The following is a 13,772-nucleotide window of genomic DNA, read 5'->3' as shown; positions in this document are numbered from 1 at the left end:
TGGGGAAATGACCAGGAGGGCTGTCAGCTGTAGGGGTGAGCACCAGGTGTCCATGGGCCCACGCAGCAGCAGGCTGTCCCTTTCCACGGCTCCAGGGATGGGCAGCCCACCACCTCCCAGCACCACACTGGGACTGCTCTCAGATTCAGGGAGCCTTTCCCACTCGGAGCCAAAATCCACCTCCTGGTGCCCTGCAGCTTCTGGCCCCCACCTCTCAGGCCCCACACAGCAGCGTGGGCTCCAAACACTTCTTAGTCCTCCAACTACCCTTAAACAGGGCAAATACAAGGCTTCACATTTGGTTCAAAAATCCAAATGCAGTGCTTGGTGGTGAAGCAAAAGGGCGTTTGTCCCTTGGGCTGCCTGCTCAGGGGACTCTGGGCTCCAGGCAGACAGATGCTTTTCAAACTCGCTAGAGAACAGCTTGCATTTTGAGTTTTCTTTTTAAACTCCTAATCCAGTGGTCGGCAAACTGCGGCTTGCGAGCCACATGCGGCTCTTTGGCCCCTTGAGTGTGGCTCTTCCACAAAATACCACGGCCTGGGCGAGTCTATTTTGAAGAAGTTGCGTTAGAAGAAGTCTAAGTTTAAAAAATTTGGCTCTCAAAAGAAATTTCAATCGTTGTACTGTTGATACCTGGCTCTGTTGACTAATGAGTTTGCCGACCGCTGTCCTAATTCATTATAGAATACCTAAAAATACCAGGCACTGCCAGGACCCATGCACATTTAAAAAAAATACGTTTTTTATTGATTTCAGGGAAAGGAAGGGAGGAGAGATAGAAATCTCAATGATCATCAGCTGCCTCCTGCATGCCCCCTACTGGGGATTGAGCCCGAAACCTGGGCATGTGCCCTGAGGGGAATCAAACTGTGACCTCCTAGTTCATGGGTGGAGATACTCAACCACACCGGCGGCTCCACACACATATTTTTAAAAAATATTTTTATTGATTTTTAGAGAGAAAGGAAGGGAGAGGAAGAGAGAAACATCAATAATGAGAGAGAACCATTAATTGGGTGCCTCCTGCATGCCCCCTACTGGGGATCGAGCCTGCAACCCGGCCATGTGCCCTTGACCAGAATCGAACCCCGGACCTTTCAGTCTGTAGGCCGTAGGCCGACGCTCTCTCCACTGAGCCAAACCAGCTAGGGCCCCGCACACGTATTTTAAATTTCTGTTCTCATTTCTTCATGGATAACCTGTGGACCGCCCTCTCTGTATAAATGACACTTCCATGGACAGGTGGGACATCCCGGCCCTGCTTTTCTGTCCTGGGCCACACCTGCAGGGCAGGACCAGGTGCTTCCATCCTGAGGCTGGAGACCTGCACAGGGTACCCACCATGAAGAGTATAATTTGCAGCCTCTCTGAGACTGCTCCTCCTCTATGTATCCATCCTGTTCTCCTGACACAAAGGATTCTAGCAAGTTTATGCAAATAAAACAGAAAACCACTTCATAAAAATTGATAACAAGCCCAGCAAAATGGAGGGCAGCTGTGGGAGAAGCTGCCTCACCCAGGCCCCAGATAGAGGCCTGAGTGATTGGGTGGCTAAGTCAGAGGGTCAGATGCCAGTGGGTTTGTGAGGGGTCAAGATGAGGGAGAGCTGACTTGGTAGTTGTATGAACCAGTGTTCTGACCATATAGATTCTATCTGTGGCCATTTCTGACATTTCCCCTCAGGACAAGGATGGGTCCTGCAACATTGGGGGTGTCAGCTGGCACCGGGATTTCTCTAGTTTTATAAGCTAGCTACCACCATCACCAGCCTCAGGGGTGCAGAGACAGACAGAGGCGGAGGGGGGGGAGGAGGTGGGAGAGAGAGAGAGAAAGGAAGGATTGGAGGGGGCAGGGCCACCCTGGGAGGGCACATCGAATGCAGCTCACAGAGGCAGGGCAGTTCCGGAATCTTGCCCACTTGGCCCTGTCTGTCTAAGAAGCCTGAGTCTTGCTCAGCCCTTCTCCTCTCCTCCCTCTCCTTCTCCTCCTCTTTGCCCATGCTGTGAGGCTGAGGGTCCTGGGCAACGCCTCCACAACTCTCCTTCACCTGCTCCTGAACTCAACATGCATATTCACCCCATAAACAGTGGGGCCCACTGAGGGAGGCCTATGTCTCACCCTCAGAATGAGAAGACCCTGTGTGCCAGGAGCCTCTGGGGCCAGAATGAGGGAGAGTCATTGCAGAGGAGGTTTCAGAAGGTGAGGGCAGGTGATGGCCTTCCTTGGGGGTTAGAAGGAGCAGGAGGGCTGGACACATGCTCTTGGCTGGTGCCTACATGCCCAGGAGTGGCAGGGCCTGGCGGTGTCTGGGGATGAAGATGAAAGGCGGGAGAGAAGGGAGAGGCAGGGAGCACATCCCAGCCTCTGTGCTGGCCGAAGAGTGGGAGAAGGCTGGACTCAGCCACACTGCATTGCTCAGCTGGGGGGCCATCTGCTCCAGGGCATGGCCTCTGTGCTGAGGAGCCTGCAGTCCAGCAGGGACTAGTAAGGGGCCAGGCAGCTGGAAGGGGGTCCCTACAGGGAAAGGAGGGGCAGGCTGCCTGTGCAGGTGAAATCAGGGCAGTAGCTCTGAGAAGTAAGGTGTGGGATTGGCCTGGAGGGCAGGAGGGTGAGGATGGAGGCAGAAGATGGTCCCCAGGGCCCTGGCTATGCTACTGGGGGGTAGGAAGTGGGAGGAAGGCGGCCAAAGCACAACAGGGATCACCTTGCCCGGGGCGGGGGGGGGGGTGCGCTCTCTACAGGGCTCTGTGTCCCCTAGACTCGATGCCTCTCCTGTGTTCCCAGGGGGCCTCCACTTAACTCTGATTCTTTAGGAATGCAGCCTGGTGAGGGGAGGGAGCACTGGCCAAGGGTGTCAGGTGCCCAGACCCCTCCCTTCTCTGGGCTCCTTCACCTGTCACACAGGAGCACATGCTCCTGCAGGGCTCCCAGCTCTCAGCGTTCTGGTCTCAGGACCATTTCACCTTTGGACTTTGGGCCTCCAGCATTGAACAACACTCTGAGATGGTCCTGGGGAGCCTGTGCCCTTCAGGCCCCCACAGGCTCCTGCTGCTCCTCTCCCTCCTCCTCTCCCCCCAACCCCCCACCAAGAGCCACACCAACTTCAAAAGCCTAATTACTCCCGACTTGGGCTGTTTCCTGGCTATTTTCAGGTGAGGAAGTCCCCATCACTTTCACTTTTATATGTGAGCTGCTGGGGTGGGGAGAAGGAATGGGACAGTAACTTCCTTTTGGGCAGGAAGGGTGAAACAGAACCGCCAATTAGGGAGGCTGGGCGTGAAGGTGAGAAGTTATAAAGGGCGGGTCCCTCAGGCCCCCTTGTGGGCGGTGGGCAGGAGAAGGGAGGAGCCACCTGTGGGAGCTCGGGACAGGTGGGGCTGAAGATAGAGGCTTTTCCTGCTGTAACCCCCATCTTTTCATGAGCCCTTCTCTGTTCTGCTTGTGTGCCCTGTGGGGAGACAGCACCCCTCCTGTATCCCGCTGGCCTGGGAGCAGAGAGGAGGAGGGGAAATCGGTGGTCCCCAGGAGCCCTGAGGTTGTGTCCACCAGATACACTTCTCAGGAAAACAGAGAATCACTGAGTGTGCAAACAAAGTGGGGTTCCATGACACCCCTACTCTCTGGGGCCACAGCCTGCCCTGCACTCTTGCTTGGGTGGGTGCCTAGTGGTAGCTCCTGGGGGAGAGGACCCCCTTCATTGATCTGGAGAAGGGCAGGTTAGGGTCCATTTAGACAGGACACACATGGCCCAGGTGAAAAGAGTGACACACGTGTGTTGTGGGGGGCAAGGCTACGGTCCCGCGGGCTCAACAGGACGAAGCTCTCACTGCGTGGGGCAGGCAAGAGGCGGGTGACAGGGCCCTTCTTTACGAGAGGAGCGCGAGGGTGAAGGCGCTTCCTCCTGCGCCCAGGAATGCAGCGGCGGTTCTAATTAGAAGCCAGCGAGGGAGCTGGCGGCCGCGGGCCCTCTGGACGCGCTCCCTGGCTCCCCCCACGGCTGGTGGGGCAAGCGTCAGTGTCCCCGCGTCAGAGGCACGCTCGCCGCAGCCCGCGCTCGGGGGGCACCGGAGTTGCAGGTGACACGCGGGTGCGGGGCGCACTGGGGTCTCCCAGGCGCATCCCCGCCGCTCTACCACCCATCCCAGGCCCCCGGACCCGCCCCAACCACCCTTCCGCTCCGCCCCGCCTGGCTGCGCCTGGACCGTAGTTCCCACCCCGGGCGCCCCCACTCTTGAACAATCTCGAAGAGAAAAATTATTATCGGATTAGATGTACTTGGGCTCGCTGGGTCTCCCCCTTCCCCTCGGCGTAATTATTATAATTCCAGGCAAGCCGTCGGAGAGGGTTCCTGGGAGGGTGTGTGCAGAGCGCGCAAGTGTGTGGGGAGGCTTCTCTCCAACTCTGGGTCTCTTCCAGTGGCGCGCCCGGCCCCTCGGCGCCCGCTTTCCCCGCAGGGGGCTTGGGGTGACCCTGGCGGTGAAGGCCCTGCCTAATCAGATGCCAGGAGAGAGAGTAACCCTGAGCGTCCTCCCCCCATGTGTGCTGCAAACTCTCAGGATCCTTCCCTCAGTTCGTCTGCACTTCCATGACCAGGTTTAGGTTGGTCTTACAGGGATATGCCTTGTCTGGGGCAGAGGACAGAGCGCCCTAGCCTTCTCCGAGGTGGGTTCCAGGGCCTCTCACTCAGGAAACCTAACTCGATGCTCACTCTCTCCGCACCTCTCGGCAACTCATTCTGGCTATGGGAGTCCAGGCAGACGGCTCACAGACAGGGCCCCTTGGGACACTCTCGCCGGGAAAGCGGAGGGAGGCATGGAGCGCCTGGCACTGGCCCCACTGCGCCTGCCGCTCCTGGCCAGTCCCCACTGCTGTCTTTACGTAACTGCGCTGCCCCGAGCTGTTCGGTCTTGTCTCAACGACTTTGTTTTAAGGTGTGTGTGTGTGTGTGTGTGTGTGTGTGTGTGTGTGTGTGAGAGAGAGAGAGAGAGAGAGAGAGAGAGAGAGAGAGAGAGAGAGAGAGAGAGAGACGGTCCTTAAGAAAAATCTCTGGCGAATTTCTCTCTCCCTGCTCGCCCTCCCCGCTTCCTTTGGACTCAGGCTGCCCAGACGTTCGTGACATCTGTGCGGACCCTTTTCCCGCCTCTCTCCAGCCCACTGTTCGCTTCGTCTCTCGCCGGGGCCCCTCTTGGCCCGGGGATCAATGTCCCCGGAAGCTCCGCCACCCGCATCCCAGCCCTGGCCCGAACAGGTCAAAAGAGGCCGCCCAGGGAAACAGCCGGGTGCCCACGGCCCGTGGAATCGAAGGGGTAGGGCGTGGGCTCCGGGCCACTGCGGGCCCTGCCCGAGGGGATGGCGGCTGGGGGCGCACAGAGGCCGCGGCGAACGCGAGAAAGGCTCACTCACCACCAGATCGGGTAGCTGCCCAACGCCTGCTCCACGCTGTAGAGGAATAAGAAGTACCCAAGCGGGGCCATCGCGGGGAGGCAGAGCGCGGGCGCCAGGCGGGCCGGGGCCCTGGAAGCTGGCGGGCGGCGGCGCTGGGTCTTCTTGCGGCCACAGGGTGTGCGGGGCTCGCGGGTGCTCGCGGGTGTGCGGGCTCCGAGGGCGGCGCTGCGCCAGGTGGGCCGGCGGCGGGGCGGCGGGCCCCGGCCCAAGGCAGCGCGGGACGGCGGGGGCGGGGCAGCGCCGCGGGGGGCGCCCGCCGGGGCCCTGGCCGGGGCGGGGCAGGGAGGGCCGGGCTGGGGGCGGGCGGGGCTCTGGGAACTGGCGCTACGAAGGCGCTGGCCCCTCCCGCGGCCACGGGATGCGCAGGGTGCGCTGGATGCACCCAGTGTTCAGGAATTGCTGTCAGATGCGGGGGGTGGGGGAGATGATGGGGAGGGAACTAACGCCTGCGGACCAACCTGGACGGCGTGGTCGGCAATCATCCTCTCCGAGCTCCCGGGCCGCGCCTTGCGTTTGGAGCCCTGCGCGCCCTGCGCTCACCGTTGGACGCGCTGTCCTGCTTTCGCTCCAGCTTCTGCTGTGTCTCGCGCTCTGTCCCTTGCCTTCATGGTGGCCGGCTGCAGCTCTCTTCCATCCATCTCTTTGCCAGTTCTTCCGAGGCCGGCCCTACAAGCTGCGCCTTGCTGGTCCGCTGGGATCCAGGCTGCCGAGCAGCTCAGCCGACGGAGATGGGCTGAGCTGGGAACGGCCGGCCCTGGGGACAGCGGCTGAGTGGGCGTCCAGGATGCAACCACGTATCTGAAGGTTAAGATTGGGAAACAGGTGGTGACGCCCCCATTTTCTCCCCACACCCCACTAGGAAAGAGAACGCGGGATCTCCTGGTATTTTGAGGTGGCGCGCGCAGCGCAGCAGCTGCGCCCTGAGCTCTGGGACCTCGCATCACCGGGTCTGACAGGGCCCAGAAGGGATTTCTGACGACGGAGGTAAGCCTTACGGTTCTGCTGACGGGGGAGGGGGGACCAGAAAGGGAAAGTGACTTATCCAAGATCTCAGGGAGTGGCTCACTACCTCTCCAGCTTGAAGTCCATAGTGTGGCTGGCTGCATATTCATCTGTAGCCCAGGGAGACACAGGAGCTGTTATTTGGGGAAGGGAGGGGAGAGGTCACCCCTCACACAGTTTTCCCTGGCGCACATGATAATAACAGGTGAGATGCTTGTGCCCATGAGAGACTGGTCAGTTTCAGTTACGCTGTGAGGAGAGCAGAGCGGGAATTCGTGTCATTGTTTGGGGCCTGGGGGGAGGGGAGTAGAACTGCGCCTGGAAAGCCTAAGCCCAGACTCTGCCATGATGCGGCTTTTCCTATGACCACTGCTCAGACAACCTCTGAGTTGTGTCACACTGTACAGTGTGGTCTGCAGAATGTATTGGCCCCATAAAAGGGTCCCACAGAGAGGCCCCAGTTCAGGGGCAGCTCGATGTCCCTTCAGATTTAGCACTGGCTGGAGACCCAGAGGCAGGTTTCACCCCCAGCATGCTGCCCGATCATCTGCAAAGGGAGCCCTGTGGTCACCTGGTACTTGCCTCAGAAGCCCTTTCCCAATGGGGAGCAAAGCCTTTGTATTTCCAGGAAAGCTCTTTTCCCTTCACCAGCTTTGGGATCCAGTTTTGTCTACACATGCTCCTCCCTACACCCCTCCTCTGAGTCAACGAATGCCCCCCCACCCACTGAGGGAAGGAGAAGGGATTCTGGAATGAGATGGGTGGGCAGGCGGGAGCTAGATTGTCCTCTGGACTTCCACTCTCTCTCAGAGAAAACCTCGCCCAATTATCAAATCACTGGGGACCTGGGCTGTGGGAGTGGGACGGGAGCCACACTGCAGCTCCTACCCCTGCCTCCCCAGGTGCTCGGCCTGCCTGGCATTAGAGCTTTGTTGAGGAGCCCCCAGACACAGGGGTGGATCCATACACAGGGGTGGCCATCCCACTGGGATGGAGCAGGTAGGTCTTGCCTCTTCAGTCCTCCATCCTGCCCCTCACCTGCTTGGGCCCTCTAGGCTCCCCATGTGGCTCTCTTCTCTTTCCTAGGCCTTGCTAGGTGGTGGGGAGGGAAGAGGGAGTGAAAGGTGAACGCGGCCACTCCCAGGTGAAGCCTCCCTGTTCTGGAGAGTTACCTGAAGACACGCATCATAGCAAGCCTTCCAGAGAGCATCAGCCAGGGAAGCTCTTCCTTCACCCCATTTTCTAGGAGCCGTCAAAGCCCTTGAGTCTGTTTCCTGCAAGCCCAGGAGCATGGGCGAGGCCATCCTGGGGTTGGTGTGGAGAGGAACACAGGTGCAGGAAAGGGAAGTTTCCACTGCAGTGGGGTGGTGAGGTTCTTCCCCACTCCCTTACTTTCAGCTGGAAATTCTGTACCCTGACTGGAAGAGAGAGACATGCGCCGCCCCCCTTCCCCCCCCCCCCCCCCATGTCTGCTTGTGCCCCTGCTTGCCTGGCCCTGGCCGCTTCCCTCTCAACTAAGCTTCCCTTTCAACTAAGCAGCTGAAGGTGAAGTCCTTCCTGGCAGCGCCCTCTGCTGTCATCCTGAGGGATTTTCCCTGACCTACCTAGGGCCTCAGGTCTCATTCTGAAACATTCCCCCTTTGTGGATGACTCCTGAGGAAAGATCCTGTTTTTGCACCACTGTAGATGGGAAGAGGCCTATGGGGGCGGCTTTCTTTCCAGAATAGGCCCTGAGGGGAAAGAAGGTTTGGCCCCAGGAGCTCTGGGTGGCCCCTGCTGGGGTCAGGGGTGGTGAGGACCTGGTGTGGGGACAGGCCAGATGGGAGGGCAGTTTGCTATCTGAGGTGTTGAGCTCCTTATCTGTGGTGGTGTTGAAATCCTTCATGGCAGGTATCGGGTGGAATTTTGTAGTGGTATTTCTTGTATTGGGCAGGGGGACGCCAGGCTTTCAGACACTAATTGCCTAATCCTTAACTTCCTTCTTTTCCATAAAGAAGTTGGGGAGGCAGGAAAGGATGTGGGCCACCAGGGGCTGGAGGTGGGAAGCCCATAGCTATGCCTTCAGAGGGACCAAGTGCAGACAAGATGGGGGTCTCAGATTAGAAGCAGGAGTGTTCTTCCTGCCCCTTCTGGAAGCTTTCCTCACCTACTCTGTGTGTGTGTGTGTGTGTGTGTGTGTGTGTGTGTGTGTATGTGTGTGTGTGTGAGAGAGAGAGAGAGAGAGAGAGAGAGCAAGAGAGAGAGACTGACTCTGGGGCACCTGCTCCTCAGGGATGGGGTCCTTGCACACCCAGGCAGAGGGCTCAGGCTTTCTGTCCATGCTCAGTCATCTTTTCAGAGTGGCCCAGGCCAAAAGACATACCTGACAGTTTTTTTAAAAAAAATCTTTTTATTGATTTCAGAGAGGGAGGGGGAGAGAGAGGGAGATAGAAACATTAATGATGAGAAAGAATCATTGATCAGCTGCCTCCTGTACACCCACCCTGGGGACTGAGCCCGCAACCCAGGTTTGTAGGTCGACAACCACTGAGCAACACTGGCTGGGTCATACCTGACAGTTTTGTTTAACAAGTCATTAGGTCCAAAAACCATAATAATGAGTAGTTATTTTAAAAAACTTACATAAGTTAAAAGAATACTGTTTTTATTTCATTCTCTCATAACTGCAGTTACTTACCAATGGGAAGCTGTGCCCCCACAATTGGCAAGAAAACCTTACTTTCTGTTCCTTGTGGATTTTCACTGGTATGTTTTTGTTTTTTTTTATCACAGCATCATCAGAAGGGCAGCTTCATAGCAATATGATAACTTTCAAAGGGATATGGCCCATCCCAGGTAAAATACAGCCATCTAGAGCCAGTAGGTGTCTTTCCTACAGATGACAGTATTGCTGTGTCTCCTGTGAGTGTGCAGTGCCCTAAGGATTTGCTGCAATGGCCCAGGGTGCCTTGGCACACAGTTTGGAATCATGGCTCTAACACAAGTATCTGGGAGTGGCCCCCAGATGCATGGTCCATTTCAGCTGCTCTGCCTCCCCATCTCTCCCCTGATCTCAGATGCACCTCTTGGAGACCCCTGCTGCACATCTAATCTGGTTGTGTGTTTCTGGATATTTCCATTGGCCTATATCCTTTTTTCTTAGTTTGTGGGCATACTGTGTTTTAAGAGCCTCTCCTTTCTAGCCCTGGTCAATTTTTTTTTGGTTCTCCAGAAGGTTTTCCTTATAAAGGCAGGCTGTTGGATCTGATGACTTCTCCAAGCCCCTTGAGACAGTGACAACACATGCTCTGGGTTCTGGGCTCTTCCCAGTGCTGTGGTCCCTGAACTCACTTGGAACCCCAGAAGCATCTGTTTCCCAGTGGGCAGAGGTTCTTCACATCCCCAGAGGGAAGTGAGGCAGGATGGGGTCTCAGTCTCTGTGGATTAGGTGTTTCCCATGATCTGAATACCAGAGGTGGGACTTGAAGTTTATGAGGCCATGTGGTGGAAGACCCTGTACATGGAGAAAAGCCAGGTCAGGATGTAAGGGTGCGGTGGGGGCAAGTGCACTCATCTTTCTGAGCTGCCCAGTGGATAGAGAGTGAGGCCCTTTCCATTCCTGAGAACGAGTCCACCTGTCTCAAGATATCCCACAGCAAATGCCCTTCTTGCAGTCACCATTTCTAACTACCCCTGAGAGCTCCATTTTGATTTTGATAGGACGCTCTGACTAGACCCTGTGGCAATGACTGGACCCTTAGGTCAGCCCCTCCTTGTATGAGAAAGTAGGCTCTGAGCGAGTGGCAGAGAGTGAGGGGTTAATGGGTGAGACCTCTGTTTCTGGACCCCACCCTCCAGAGACCCTCCACATTAGCCTGTGCCTCTGGATGTCACGTGGGAAGCTGTCACCCATGGCACCCCGAGAACAAGACTCCTGTGTGCATCCTTAGCGCACAGCCCTAGCTCAAGTGGCTTTCTGTTGCATGATCTTCCATTCCCTGCTCCAGAAGGTGCAGCCATAAGACCTGTGTATCTATGATTCTGAGAGCCGTTAGCAGTATAAGAGAACAAAATTTGAGGATAAAAATTAACATTGTGGAGTTCTGGAATCCTGGACTCTCATCACAGGACTGTAGATTAGTTTTCTGGAGGCTCAGCTCCCAGGGGGCCTTGCAATCTTGGCTCTGTGGCCTTATTCATCTATAAAATGTGGGTGTTAGCCTTCTGTCTAATGTGCTGTTTTGCTGTGATGGCTAGATGGGGCCATTAGTTTGAGTGGTCACCTGTGGAAGTTCCACTTCTGGGTCAACATTGCTTCCATGTGGAATGAGGCAGCAGAGGGGACAGGACGCTGCAGGCACATTGAGGTCCCTAACCTGTAGGCAGTGCCCACCTGGGCTCTGCTATGCGTGGAGGGAGCTTCAGCCGCTCCTTACCTCTTGGCCTTCCTGAGGCCTCTCCTCCTGGTAACAGGATGACCACAGTCCCAGAGGGTCTGCTTTACTCGTGTTGGGTAAATCACTTGATCCTGAGACCACTCGAGACACACTATTACCATCCTCAGGGCATGAATTGGTGCTGAGAGTGAGATTCATGAGGCCAGTGTTCAGAGGTTAAGGCTTAGAGTCCAGGTGGCTCCCTGGCAGTATCCTTCTCACTACCCTGTCACCCTGGCTAAGGGTCTGACTTCTCTCTCCTTTGTTGTACCACACCCCAAAGTGTCACCTTTGGAGCCTTCCTCAGTGATTGTGGGAGACACACATGTCTGTTGGTCTCCATCTCCTCAGGTTGTTGGTCTCCATCTCCTCAGGCTGGGGTGTTACTTCCCCACATCTTTATGTTGGGCTCTGTGAGCCAGGACAGGTGGAGCCTGATCCTGGGAGGGTGTTAGCAGGGTGGGGCAGAGGCCTAAGGCTGTCCAGGTTTCCACTGGCCACTCCCTTCCTCTTTTGCTGCTCTTTGGTACCAATGGCACTTGATGATATGTTTTCTCTAAGGTCATCAACCCCTTAGTGGGTGACACGCTTTTCTACCTGCTTATAGGACTTCCCCACCCAGCAAACCCATCTCCCCACATCTCCACAGCCCAACCTGGTGTGGTGCCCCACCAGCAACTTCTTTCACTTCCTTCTGTAATTCCAGTAGACTCCCTCCTCTTTTAGGTCATTGAGGGAAATTGAGGTTATCAGCTTTCCTATTACAACCTGCAATGGAGCCTCCATCTCTCCTGTCTCAGAGGATGAATATTCCATCAGTCCTGCTGGTCCAGAAAGTTTAGCAAAGCATTTGTTTTCATTTGCTCCAGGCTCAGCGACCATCCCTAAATCTTCCATCTGCCCCTAGACCAGCTTCTTCCTCTTAGTCTGGGAATAAGGTGCTATTTCAATGGTATTTTTCTTTCAATTTCAAGTTCCATCATTTGCTGCTAGAATGTGAAAATATCATTGATTTTAGTGTATTGATCTTATAGCCTTTCCAAACGCACTTGTTAGTTCTAGTAGTTCCCCACCCCTATAGATTCCGTAGGATTTACTACATAGACAATTGTGACAGTTTTATATCTTTCTTTCAATTCTGGATACCTTTCATTTCTTTTTTTTAAATATAATAAATCTTTATTGTTCAGATTATTACAATTGTTCCTCTTCCCCCCCCCCCCATTGCTCCTCTCCACTCGATTCCCACCCCACCCTCTGCCCTTACCTCCCCCGCACTGTCCTCATCCATAGGTGTACGATTTTTGTCCAGTCTCTTCCCGCACCCCCCACACCCTTTTCCCCCTGAGAATTGTCAGTCCACTCCCTTTCTATGCCCCTGATTCTATTATATTCACCAGTTTATTCTGTTCATCAGATTTTTAATTCACTTAATTTTTAGATTCACTTGTTGATAGATATGTATTTGTTGTTCATAATTTTTATCTTTACCTTTTTCTTCTTCCTCTTCTTAAAGAATACCTTTCAGCATTTCATATAATACTGGTTTGGTGTTGATGAACTCCTTTAGCTTTTCCTTATCTGTGAAGTTCTTTATCTGACCTTCAATTCTGAATGATAGCTTTGCTGGGTAGAGTAATCTTGGTTGTAGGTTCCTGCTGTTCATCACTTTGAATATTTCTTGCCATTCCCTTCTGGCCTGCATAGTTTCTGTTGAGAAATCAGCTGACAATCGTATGGGTACTCCCTTGTAGGTAATTAACTGTTTTTCTCTTGCTGCTTTTAATATTCTCTCTTTGTCTTTTGCTCTTGGCATTTTAATTATGATGTGTCTTGGTGTGGTCCTCTTTGGATTCCTTTTGTTCAGGGTTCTCTGTGCTTCCTGGACTTGTAAGTCTATTTCTTTCACCAGGTGGGGGAAGTTTTCAGTCATTATTTCTTCAAATAGGTTTTCAGTATCTTGCTCTCTCTCTTCTTCTGGCACCCCCATAATTCTGATGTTGGTACGCTTGAAGTTGTCCCAGAGGCTCCTTACACTATCTTCAAGTTTTTGGATTCTTTTTTCTTTTTGCTTTTCCAGTTGAGGGTTTTTTGCTTCTTTGTATTTCAAATCTTTGACTTGATTCTTGCGTTCCTCTAGTCTGCTGTTAGGTCTCTGTATAATATTTTTTTTATTTCAGTCAGTGTATGTTGAATTTCTAGTTGGTCCTTTTTCATATCCTTGAGGGTCTCACTAAATTTATTGGCAATTTCTAGGAAATTCTTGAAAAACCTTATAATCGTGGTTTTGAACTCTATATCCAGTTGTTTGCTTTCCTCCATTTCTTTCGTTTGTGATCTGTTTCTTTGTCTCTGCATTTTCGCTGCTTCCGTGAGTTGGTAGAGTAGCTTTGTGTGCTATGTGTCCTATATGGCCCAGTGGCTCAGCCTCCCCAGTTACCTGAGGTGGACACTCTTGCTGCACACCTTTGTGGACTGTGTGTACAGCCTTGTTGTAGTTAAGTCTTGATTGTTGTTGGTATCACTGGGAGGAATTGACCACCAGGCCAATGGGCTGTGAGGGTCAGCTGTGTTTATGCTGGGAGAACTTCTGTGCTGGTGACACCCTTATGAGACAAGACTTGCAAAATTGCAAAAGCCTCTGTGCTCAGCTTGGGTGGGGCGGAGTCTCAGGGCAGAGCAGACAGCCTTGGCTTCCTGTCAGCCTGCCCTATGAGGCCCCTGGGTCTCAGTATCCCTCGGTAATTGCTGTAAGCACCTCTGAGAGAAAGCCGCCCTCGAGTTTCGCCCACTGCCAGACAGTCCAGTTTCTCCCCGAATGAGTTTGGGTTCCCAGAAACTCGCCCAGAACTGGAGTTCAGTGCAGTCGGGAGCTTCTGTCTCCCTCCCACTTTAGAAAGCCAACTG

The 13,772-nt window shown here is 54.3% G+C and overlaps 2 protein-coding genes across 2 annotated transcripts in view; one reads left to right on the top strand and one right to left on the bottom strand.

The window, feature by feature from the left end:
* WNT3A (Wnt family member 3A) overlaps positions 1–5,629 on the bottom strand; it is a 54,974-nt gene extending 49,345 nt beyond the window's left edge. Inside the window, exon 1 of the mRNA XM_080674770.1 lies at positions 5,407–5,629. Coding sequence (XP_080530896.1) covers positions 5,407–5,477 — 71 coding nt within the window. The 5' untranslated portion in view covers positions 5,478–5,629. The remainder of the gene's footprint in view (positions 1–5,406) is intronic.
* WNT9A (Wnt family member 9A) overlaps positions 5,303–13,772 on the top strand; it is a 79,795-nt gene continuing 71,325 nt past the window's right edge. Inside the window, exons 1-2 of the mRNA XM_080674769.1 lie at positions 5,303–5,417; positions 6,308–6,432. The gene's annotated coding sequence lies outside the window, so the exon portion shown is untranslated. The remainder of the gene's footprint in view (positions 5,418–6,307; positions 6,433–13,772) is intronic.

Source organism: Plecotus auritus (genome assembly GCF_963455305.1).
Source record: "Plecotus auritus genome assembly, chromosome: 6".
In the NCBI taxonomy this organism is placed as follows: Eukaryota; Metazoa; Chordata; class Mammalia; order Chiroptera; family Vespertilionidae; genus Plecotus; species Plecotus auritus.
Note: the sequence above shows the minus strand (reverse complement) of the source record. Positions and strands in the feature narration are given on the sequence as shown.